Below are 12,162 nucleotides of genomic sequence, written 5' to 3' on the forward strand. Positions count from 1 at the left end.
GGCATTACGTCCGTAATTGACGGACGTATTTCGGCCGCAAGTACCGAACCGAACACTCTGCAGGGAGCCGGGCTCCTAGCATCATAGTTTTCAAGAGAAAACAGCTGCCTCGTTTCACACGTAAATGCTCCTCCTCGTATTATGCGAGGCGTCTGTGACGCTCGTAAATTTTGAGCTGTGCTTCATTGAGTTCAATGAAGAACGGCTCAAATTACGCTGCAAAGAAGTGTCCTGCACTTCTTTGCCGAGGCAGTAAATTTACGCGTCGTCGTTTGACAGTTGTCAAATGACGACGCGTAAATTACAGGTCGTCTGCACAGTACGTCGGCAAACCCATTCAAATGAATGGGCAGATGTTTGCCGACGTACTGTAGCCCTACTTTCAGGCATAAATCGAGGCATAATACGCCTCGTTTACGCCTGAAAATAGGTCGTGTGAACCCAGCCTTAGGGTATGTTCACACACTTGATAAAAAAACAGCAGAAAATACGGAGCTGTTTTCAAGGCAAAACAGCCTCTGATTTTCAGCAGTTTTTTAAGCAACTCACGTTTTTTGCAGCGTTTCTGGCGCTGTTTTTCTATTGAGTCAATGAAAAACGGCTCAAGAAGTGACATGCACTTCTTTTTATGAGGCTTTTTTTACACGACCTTTTTTAAAAACGGCCGCGTAAAAAATGCCCCGTCGGAACAGAACGCCATATTTCCCGTTGAAATCAATGGGCAGATGTTTGGAGGTGATCTGCTACCCTCAGCGTTTATTTATTTTGATGCAGCTCAGTAAAAAGGCTACTGCATCAGAATAAAGCCCGTTAGTGGCCGCCGTAAAAACACCTATGGGCGGTTACGAACGGGTTAAATGATCCAGCGATTTTGATTACGGTCCCAGGATTTCAACAGATTATTTTGTACCACAGACAATGCACTTAAAGTTACAAGGGCTCATTGTTGGTCAGGCCAAAGAATAATTGTTATGTAGAACAGTTTATAGCAAGAGGAGATCCAGTAAATAAAGTACATTTAATTCAGCCTATAAAAATCATCCATATTAGGCCTTATTCACACGAGCCAAGTTTACGTCCGTGATACGCGCGTCGCACGGACCTATGTAACTCAATGGGGCCGTTCAGACAGTCCGTGATTTTGACGCACCATGTGTCCGCTGCGTAAAACTCACATGTCCTATACTTGAGCGGTTTTCACGCATCACGGATCCATTGAAGTCAATGGGTGCGTGAAAATCATGCGCGGAACACGGACGCACTTCCATGTGCCGCGCGTGATTCGCGCAACAGTTGTTTAAGAAATGAAGGCAAAAAAAATAAAACCACCTCCTTCATTTCTGATTTTAAACATAAAAACAGTGTCTTAACGATGCCATATGCGCGAAAATCATGCAGACACGCACCATACACGGATGTCACGCTGAAGTGCAACGTGCGCACAATGCACACGTGCGTGTGAATAAGGCCTTAAATGTAGTCTATTATATTCTGAGTGAAAAAGGCAAACTACCGTACGTGTATTAACTCTGATGATGAACTTGATTGGATATTAAGAACTGCTTTGTGTAAGATTTGCAGGATGAGTAAATCTAAATTCTAAACCTATCCATGGTGCACAGTTGTAGACTGGGATAATCTCCCCAATTAAGATTATTATTATTTATGTGAATGAATTTGGGGGACAGGGGCTCATTTATGGAAATGGACTTGTCGTCTGTATTCCCGTTCATTTATTTGTTGTTTTTTTTGCCATAAATAGGAATAAGGTGATCTCTGAATAAACATAATATACAGGTATACGTGCACCACAAAATGTTTTCCAGGTGCGCTTCATGGTAATTCTCCTCTGTGTCGCTACAGGTAGAAATGGAACATATAATAGCCGTAATTATTTGCATTGCTGGATGTTTGGTGACAGTTTTTGGATACCCAAATGGAAAAATAAGTGATTCCTGTGACAGCATGCTTCCAACTCACGGGGGCAATGGCCCTCAGTCAACTGTGTCCATTCCGTATTTGATCACTGTGTCTAGTACAACGTTTGTTCCTGGAGACATAATAACAGGTAAGGAATAAAACGTGAAATATTATCCCTACTACTTAAATCAGCTTCTGGAGACCTAGTGCAGTGACCGTCTGCTACGCACAGTCCAATTGTGTAGTGGTCCTTGAGATAACAAGGACACTTCAGCAGATAAATGTTTAAAACTTATTAGGGTATATTCACACATGCAAGTTTTGATCCATTTTTTTTTTAAATGCAGTTTTGAAGCCAAAATCATGAGTGGATTCAAATAAGAGAAGTAGTAGCTGTCCTTTTTATACTTTCTCTCCCTTTATGGTCCACATTTGGGTTTGGCATTAAAAACGGCATGAAAAAACCTGAACAAAACCTGCACATGTGAATACACCCTTAGCCAGGAGCCTCTAAATTCACTCTCTATTTAAAAAAAAATTTATTAATGGATCTTTATCTTTTTTGCTCTAACAATTCAACCTTGTTACATTTCACTTCTCATCTTGACTGAATGTATAATACAATCTTTTCATGAACTGATATGTGGTCGGGGATTCCGCACCCAGAGAGAGCTCCTGACGTCAGGGGCTCTCTCTAGATGCGGAATCCCCGGCACAGTGCGATCTGACACCAGGGATTCTGCTCCTAGTGGGAGGTTAGGTGGAGCTATCAATGGGGGTGGTTGCTATCTACAGGGGGGGGGGGCACTATTTACAGCAGGGATAGAGAGACGTCGGGGGCTCACTCTAGGAGGGGAATCCCCTGCCAGAAAGCTGGCCGGGTATTCCGCTCCTAGAGGGGGATTAGGTAGCGCTATCTGCAGGGGGTTGTGTGTGGCGGTATCTACAGTGGGGGGTGTAGTTCGGGGCTCTTAAAGCCTCGGCCGACATGAGAGTGCAGCGCTGCTCACACTGAAGCAACACTGCATTCATTAAACCCTGTTCGAGGCTGTCAATGTTTTTACACGTGGCAACTGCACAGGGCATCTGCAGTTGGAACGTAAGTAGCCGTATGGCAGTTGTGAAGGGGTTAATTATGAAAGGTTCCTTTCCTAGATATTAAAGTATTTGTTTAATAGTATAAATAAGTTAACTCATTATTTTAAGTTTACAAATCAGTCTGTTAACTTTTTGCAATTGATGGACCGGTGTGAATGGATATGATTTTAAGATTCAAGTTGACGAATCAAATCCTATATCTTGTCCAGGGGTGCACTTATGGGGGAGGGGTTTCCTAGTGCCTAGGAAACCCCCTCTGAGCAGCTCTGGAAAAATCCAGTTAATGACTGTAATTCTTTCTGCCACCACTAGATAACTGAATATTAATTTATTATTGGGTTCAATGAGAGCTGTAAAAATCCCTATTCCGTGAGCACCCTCTAGGGGTAGCTGCAGGAATACAGAATTTTATCATGTTACACTATTGATGTGTTAAGGGAACCAGGGAAATTGGAAGTCTGTATAAAATTCCAGCTACATATTTACATAGTTACATGGGCCACTGACACATCAGAGGATATATTTAAGCATTGTCTAGTTGAGAATACCCATTTTCAAGTACCCTTTAAGGGAATTCTGAATTGAGAGGAGGGGAGAGTCCCCCATGCAGGATCATCATCTATTAGCCCGAACAGAGAACAGCTACAAAGAAAGGCTCTCACTCTAGAGAACCCTGCACATCTGTGCATTACATGGACCTCACATTGCTTTAAATAAGTACTTTTTAATACTTAATTTCTCCATTGGTGGCGCTGCAGTGGAATTGAACACTTGCTGCTGTATTCCCTCACAAATTACAGCTGATCTCTTGGGTTAGGGTCCCAGCAGCAAGATAAACCGTTTGTTGGGGATCCTTCTAACAAACTGGAATTGTTCAAATCAAACTGCGCCTTTAGGGTAGGAACACACTAGGCATATACACTGCAGATTTTCCGCAGTGGATTTCAATCCGCAGCGTATAAGGGCGGGTTCACACATAGCGGAATTTCACTTAAATTCCGCTGCGGACACTCCGCAGCGTTAATCCGCAGCGGAGCCGTTTCTCCATTGACTTTCACTTTAATTTAGCAGTGTTCGTTTACACGATGCGTACAATTCCGCTGCGGAGCATAGGCTGCGGAGCGGAATTTGGTGTCCGCAGCATGCTCTGTCTGTTGCGGAGCAGTGGCGGACTGGTTGCGGACTCATGGCGGAATTTCTCCATTGACTTCAATGGAGAGTCAAAATTCCGCAATGAAGTCCGCAGATCTTATGTGTTCTGCGGAGCGTATTGTTTTTACTACCATGACATTTCTTCATTCTGGCTGGGCCTATGTATTTCTAGGTCTACAGCCAGACTGAGGAAGTCAATGGGGCTCCCGTAATGACGGGAGCGTTGCTAGGAGACGTCTGTAAATAGTCACTGTCCAGGGTGCTGAAAGAGTTACGCGATCGGCAGTAACTGTTTCTGCACCCGGGACAGTGACTACCGATCTCAATATACATGTATCTGTAAAAAAAAATATAAGTTCATACTTACCGAGAACTCCCTGCGTCTGTCTCCAGTCCGGCCTCCCAGGATGACGTTTCAGTGTAAGTGACGGCTGCAGCCAATCACAGGCCAAGCACAGGCTGCAGCGGTCACATGGACTGGAGCGTCATCCAGGGAGGTCGGGCCGGATGCCGAAAGAGGGACGCGTCACCAAGACAACGGGCGGTAAGTATGAATTTCTTTGACTTTCACTAGGGAAAGTGCTATCCCTTCTCTCTATCCTGCACTGAATAGGGAGAAGAGAAGCACTTTTCCTGCAGTCCGCAGCAGCTAGTCCGCATCAATTTTCTGCACATTTTGTGCAGATCCGCTGCAGAATCTGCAACGCAGATTCTGTGCGGCATTGATGCGGACAGTTGCGGAGGAATTCCGCCATGTGTGGTCATGCCCTTACAGTAGCAGCAGTGTGGATGCGATTGAAACAAATCTCATCCACACACAGCGGAAAAAAACAGCCGAGAAAACCGTTCATAAATTGACCTGCAATGCGTTTTTTAAAAAAAATTCCGTAGCATGTAATTTTATGCTGCGGAATTGCTGCTCTTCTCTTGTGGGGTTTCCCCATTGAATTCAATGGGGAGGTAAAACCCGAAATGAAAAGCTATGTGGTGCGACTTTTGCGGCGGAAACGCTGCGAATTCCACCGCAAAAATCGCAAATAAGAATAAAAAAGAGCTTTTTTGCTGTAATGTACTTTTACGCAACATATGCCTGTGTGTTCATTCCATTGCCTGCTCTAAGATATAGGCATATTAAACATGGTAGTGAATTGGTTAATTCTAGGTTTCCCTTCACTGCTACGTAAAGTATAATCCCAGATAAACAAAAGTATTTCCTAGAGAGATGACACATTGAGGCCCCCTTGTTAGGAGTCAGCAGGTTCAGGTTTACTGTATGCGTCTGAGTGTTAATGAGAATCAAACCCAGAGGGGATAAATGGAGATTTGCTTTTTCCGCTGATTATTGTTAGAGATGTGGGGAATAATTACAGCGCAAAACCATTATAAGTTGAACAGACCATTCAGGTCTCTGTGTGTATGTACTGTATATGGTCCTTGTCCTTTACGGAACAGGCTTACGGAACTTCCATCCAAATATATGGTAAATCAAACAATTTTATTTCACTGTGTGAGCAGCGCAGGTCTTTCATATGTTTATTATGGGTCTGTTATATGTTATAATGTGCTAAAAAAATCCTGATTTGCCTATAAAACAGACATCGATGAATTTTTTATTTGAAATGTTCCACGTATTAGAGTGTCATGTAACTAGCGGCACGGAGTCCCAGCTGGTCTGAACTTAGAGCCCATATGCACTCCATGTGTTGCTATAAGGTGCGTCCGTATGGCACTGTGTAATGGAAGTATTCTCCCCTAGGAGCATTGCTTCCATAATATGGCACCCGAGTGACGCTATATTTTCCCCTCCCAGACTACATATAAATCCAAGCTAAAAGAAAACAAACCTCTGTATGCTTCTGTATAAAGTCGGAGGCAAATAAAAGGTACAGTATGGCCCCATAGAATTCTATGGATGCCTTCTTCTTCCATACAACTTGTAGCATGTGCAGAGCTGCAATATGGCCATGTGCATGACGCCTTATCCTGTAAGAAATGTTCCATCCTTTATTGACTGATTTATCATTCTATTCTTTTCTTTTTCAGTGACTATACAGTGCAAATCTAGTTCAGATAATTTTAAAGGATTCCTTCTTGAAGCCCGATTAGTGGGAGGAAGTGGAATTACTGGAACTTTTACCACCTCCGATTCGAATGCTCAAATATTAACATGCGCAGGAGCAGTAAGTCAATCGTTTGTAATAAACATTTTGGGGGAAGTTTATCAAAACTCGTGCAAGGCAAAAGTGGAGTCGTTGCCGGTAGCGACCAATCGGATCCCACCTCTCATTTTTTTAGAGGGCCTTTAGAAAATTAAAGCAGCAACCTGATTGGTTGCCAACGGCAACTACTCCAATTTTAAACCAGTTTTGATTATTCTCCCCCAATATTTTTGTTAAGTTATTATGCATTAATGTTCTTGAAAGTGATGCCTTGTAAATAAGTGTAGTTTCTATTATGTTCCAGTTACAGAGTAAGGTGAAAAAGGTAGTGTTTATGAATACCTGTGTCTTGAGGCACCCTCTGTGCCATAACATGGAGGTTTGACATCTGGGACCCCCGCTCGTCCTGAGAATGAAGGGGCTGCAGCACTGGTTTAGCGCTGCTGCCCCTTCAGTTCTTCCCTGCACAGCGGTGCTCCCGGACCACCGGCTGGGAAATAAACTTGCAGAGGGAGCTAACTGTTATTTTATTATCCATCCAGTGTGTGTGGTGAGTGAATCTTTTTTTATGGTTTCTATACACACAGTATGGCAGACATAAAGTTTGTAGTACAAAGCACAATCTGGTTAGACATTGTATTCTGATTGGTGCAGGGCTCCAGTGGGAGGAGTCTCAGGTGGTAATACAGAGAGAAAGAGGAAAGTGGCAGTTGGTTCAGACGCTGTTTTTAGAATACATAAGAACTGCTGGTGACACTAATAAGGGGCGGATAGTATAAACCCTAAATGGATTGGAATCTATATGTGGCAATATCATTAGCTGCTTGCTCTATGTGGGGGAGACCTTAATCCCTGCCCTGCATTCAGGGCCGGCATTAGGATAGATGACGCCCCATGCAAAATGATGTTTCGGTGCCCCACTCCCATCATAAAAAAAGATGCCCCAGACAAAAGTATAATGCCCCCATATTTAATAATATATTATAACCCCTTCAAGGACACAGTATTTAGTCCTCTAATTGTGCCCACACAGTATAATGTTTGCTTAGTGGCCACCACACAGTATAATGCCCCCCCCCCCTTGTGGATAGTGCCCTCCTGCAGATTGTGCCATACAGCCTCCCTGTCGATAGTGTCATAATCTGCACCCCACCTCCCCCTTGTAGACAGCAGAGCCGTATTTGGAGTTGGTGCTGCCCTAGGCACTTTTAGTGCTAATGCCCTCGATAACGCATCTTTTCCGCGGCAAATCATGTGCTAATTGTTCCAGGTTTTACCTCCTCAGTGAATTCAATGGGGAAAACCTGCAACAGAAAACCAGCGATCCCGCAGCGTAAATTGACATGCTGCGGATTTAAAAAACGCACTGCAAGTTAATTTATGAACGGTTTCTCTGTGGGTTTTTTTTTTATGAAGCGTGTGGATAAGATTTGTTCAGATCTCATCCACTCTGCTGCTACTGTGTTATACTGTAGAATGAAATCCGTTGCGGAAAATCTGCAGTGTTACGCAATGTGTGAACTGACCCTAAAAGAAATGCTCAGTGCTATTCTGTTAACATGCCCTCCCCTGCCCCCCTCCTACATGAACACTGGGGCCCATTTCCCCTATTATTGATTAGGTCACAGTATAATTTTATTTATTTTTTTAAAATACTCCCTTCCTGACTGGAGCAAATTATGCCCTGCTGGTTATATCAGTACATTGTCCTATTTTTATAAGTAAGCCAATTAACTGACATAACCTTGAATCACGTGAAGTAAACTACTCAATGGACAGATTAGAGCTGTCACTGCTTAGTTTACTGTCACAGACAAAGGAAGGTAAGTACGATAATGGTTTTGCCTTTTTAGTTATTAGTGTTACTAGTGTTTTTTGTGTGTGTTTGTGTGTGTGTGTGTGTGTGTGTGTGTGTGTGTGTGTGTGTGTGTGTGTGTGTGTTTTTTTACAGGTTCGGTCATTGGACTACTTCGGATTTTTTCTGTGTTGGTGTCTTTTTTAACTTCATTTCTACTGCCTTAGTAATGGCGTCCGTTACTAAGGTGGGGCTTAGTGTTAGCTGGTGAAGAGGCTAACACTAACCCCATCCAATATTAACCCTGGTACACCCCACCACCGGGGGTGTTGGGAAGAGCAGGATACAATCCAGCACCCGACCAGCCGACGTGATGGTCGGGCACTGTGGCGGACGCAGGCTGGTATTATTAGGCTGGGAAAGTCCAAAAATAATGGGCTTTCCCACCATGGTAATGCTAGGCTGCAGCTGCTTTATTGTATCTAGTTGGTTATGAAAAATGGGATGACCATTGTTCTTTCCAATTATTTTTATTTCTTTTTTTTTTTAAACTACGTAGGGTCCTCTTAACTTTTCATAACCAGCCAGATACAATAAAGCAGCCGCAGCTTAGCATTACCAGAGTGGGAAGGCCCACTGTTTTAGGGCGCTCCCAGCCTGATAATATCAGCCTGCGGCCGCCCCAGTGCCCGACCATCACTTCAGATGGTCGGGTACTGGATAGTACCAGACTGTTCCAAGCACCCCTGGTGGCAGTGGGTACCAGGATAATAATAGGGGGTTAGTGTTAGCCTCTTCACCGGCTAACACTAAGCCCCGGCTTAGTAATGGGTGCTGTCTATCAGGCAGTAGTAATAAAGTTAAAAAAACACAGACACAGAATTTTTTTTAAATGAAATAAACCCCGCCCCCCACAAACCCTCGTTAACCAATTTATTGAAAATAGAAACGCTGTCATTGAAGTAGTTCTCGAATCCGACGTAGTCCAATGACCGAACCTGTGAAAAAACACACAAAAAAAAAATTTGTAACACTAATAATTAAAAAAGCAAAACCATTATAAGGGTATGTTCACGAGGAGTTTTATGCAGGCAGATAAATCTGCCTTAAAATTCCTAAAGTAATTTTGAGGAAGATTTTGACCAGCCTGCACTCTTTGCTGCGTTTTTTTCGGCCTCGGTCATTGAGGGCAAGAAAAGCATCAAAAATCACTTTCTCTGACAAAAGTGGTCAGAGACAGAAAGGGCATGACACTTCTTTTTCCTGCTAGCGTTTTTCTGCTCGCGGGGAAAAAAAAAGCCTCTGCCTCCCATTGATTTCAGGAATTTTGAGGCAGATTTTGAATTAACAGCGTTACGTGAAGGTTTTTTTTTTTAAAACCGTTGAAGCTAATGCAAAAGATGCAGGCAAAAAAGTACTCCAAAAGAGCGCCGCAGGCATTTTCTGCCTCCTATTCATTTCAATTGGAGGTCCGAGGAGGAAACCACTTGATGACCATCAGCCCCCCACTCACAGTAAAATGACCATCAGCCAACCACTCACAGTAAAATGACCATCAGCCCTTGTAAGTAGTGCCACACAGTCCCCTTGTAGGTAGTGCCACACAGCCCCCTAGTAGGTAGTGCCACACATCACCTTGTAGGTAGCTTCCCCCCTTCCTGTATATAGCGCCCCGCCTTCCTGTACTTAGCGCCTCTGTAGCTCCCTGAAGGAGCGGAATCCCCCTGTGGCTGAGGATTCCGCTCATTGTTAGAGGGCTAGATGTCTCTGTCCATATATGGACAATGACACCAGTGGCTTTTCCTGAAGCTGAATCACTGGCCACCGCCCTGGCAACGCTGTGGAAGGGGATTCCGCTTCTGGAGTTGCCCCTGATGTCACTGTTCATATATGGACAAAGACATCAAGCGCTACGACCAGGAGCGGATTTCCCGGCCACAGGGGGATTGCGCTCCTTCTGGTCGCTACAGTGGCGCTATGTACAGGAAGGGGGGGGGGTGCTATGTACAAGGGGCTGCAAAAAATCTCCTCCTCCTCACATGCACTTCGCGCTGTGAGGCGGAGGAGAGAAAGCACGGCCGTGGCAGAGGTTCAGAGGAGTGTCGCGGCACCCCTGGAGAGTTCTCGCGACACCCCGGGTGGGAACCACTGCATTAGACAATAAATGATTTATACATACCTGCCCTGAACCTTGTTCCGCGCCCTCCTGCTCACGTCAGCAGCTCTGGCCAATCCAATAACAAAGAGCGTGTAGTACAGTCTGAGGAGCGCTGGAGAAGCGCACCCCCTCCCCCTGCCCTGTGAGTGATCTAACCGGTGGTCAGTCAGGTCACAAGTTCAGCCCGAAAAATAAAAAACACGTTTATGCGCCCCCCCCCCCCCCCCGCCCTGCTGGACGCCCTAGGTACCCCCCAGTGCCTAGTGGCAAATACGGCCCCGTTTCTCTTTCTTCTCCTGCAAATGAATGAAGATTGCAGCCTGAAACATAGTGTAACTTTTTTAACTCCGTGTAAACCAATAGCATATCCAAAAATCATTTTTTCCATGTCAAAGTTTTCCATGGTTTTTTAAGGAGTATCATTCCTCTGACTCTCAATGTGTACTTGTATAGTAGAGTACATATTGCTTTAATGGGAACCATATACAAGACCATTTAGTGTATGAAAGAAGGCTATAAAGATTTTTATAACTAAGGCAGCTTTCAGACTGGCATAATGTGGGTGCATTTTAGTGTCCCCTTACGTATATCTAAGTTCGGTTCAGAAGAAAGGAGGTCTGGGTATTGTGTAATACAAATGTTATAATACACCAGCATTATGGCCATCTAAAAGTGGCCGTAGTCCGTAGGGAAAGAAAAAATGTTGCTCCATTTCCTCTATGTGGACGTAATAATATTTACCATAAATGATGGCCTTGATACAATGTATACTTATTTTCTCCTGTTTAGAATGCAGCTGTGAGTCACACGAACAATAACCTAAAAAAGAGTATCACCGCTTCCTGGACAGCTCCAGAAGGAGCAGGACCTGTGCGCTTTAGGTATGTATTGGGATTTTGGTACAGTGCCTGGATTACGGGATATTTGCTTTTGTAGACTCATTCTCTTGAAATAAAGCAAAGCCACACGCATTCCCTATTAACATAAGGATGTGTATCTTTCCTTCTTTAGTCTATTGTATGTGGATATTCATAGATATTTAATTTCAAGAAGTGCCTTCTAATCTTACACAAACTTTAAATAGTTAACTTTTTACTGCATTTACTGTATTTTGTTTGTAAAAGAGGATGTTTCATCATTTCTGCACTGACTCAATGGAAATCGAACAGATGTTTTAAGACATTGTAGAATTACACTGTTTATAAGTGGATGGAGTGCATTCTGTGGTTAGCTTACATTACAAAGTAGTCCGGAAGCCGCAAACCTTTCATTTGCGATAACCTTTCGGCCTTGGATTACTTACACCAAGGGATACACAAAGCAATCACTGGGCTCTGGGAGCAGCAATCATATTCTTAGTAATTTCATAATGGGATCACTTTTTTCCCAGGTGGCCTCTGTGATGCTATCAAGTGCATGTCAGGCAAAAGTTCACCTGGAAAAATGGAAAATAAATTTTTGCTGTGTGTGTGTGTGTATGTGTGTATATGTATGTATATATATATATATATATATATATATAATGTATATGTGCGTGTACGTATGTGCTCCCTCATTCTCCGTTACGATGTCAGGACCTGGAGGTTGGACAGAGCAACCCCTATAAATTTTTTAGGCAGTAATAGTCAGAAAATGGTATAACAGTGGCAACAAGGGCTATGTAAAATGTAAAAAAGTTATATAAACTGCAAAGCACAACTGATTCTGAAATATTCCCTTTGTTCGCAGAGCAACAGTTTTGAGTAGTTACAGCACTTTCTGGACTGGAGTGGAGAGTGACATCATAGAAGCAGTAAGTCTATACAGAAGTGGTATACAGAAGTGGGAGCATGGCCTTTTACTAGGCTATAGTAATGAATGACATCAAGCGAAGACGTTGT

At 43.6% G+C, this 12,162-nt stretch overlaps 1 protein-coding gene across 1 annotated transcript in view; it reads left to right on the forward strand.

Annotated features, from left to right (window-relative positions):
- Positions 1-1,869: 1,869 nt before the first annotated feature.
- Positions 1,870-12,162, forward strand: part of LOC142657167 (putative ferric-chelate reductase 1) — a 43,786-nt gene continuing 33,493 nt past the window's right edge. The window contains exons 1-4 of the mRNA XM_075832217.1: positions 1,870-2,068; positions 6,214-6,347; positions 11,072-11,163; positions 12,011-12,074. Coding sequence (XP_075688332.1) covers positions 1,870-2,068; positions 6,214-6,347; positions 11,072-11,163; positions 12,011-12,074 — 489 coding nt within the window. The remainder of the gene's footprint in view (positions 2,069-6,213; positions 6,348-11,071; positions 11,164-12,010; positions 12,075-12,162) is intronic.

The sequence above is a fragment of the Rhinoderma darwinii genome, chromosome 7 (assembly GCF_050947455.1).
Source record: "Rhinoderma darwinii isolate aRhiDar2 chromosome 7, aRhiDar2.hap1, whole genome shotgun sequence".
Lineage (NCBI taxonomy): Eukaryota > Metazoa > Chordata > Amphibia > Anura > Rhinodermatidae > Rhinoderma > Rhinoderma darwinii.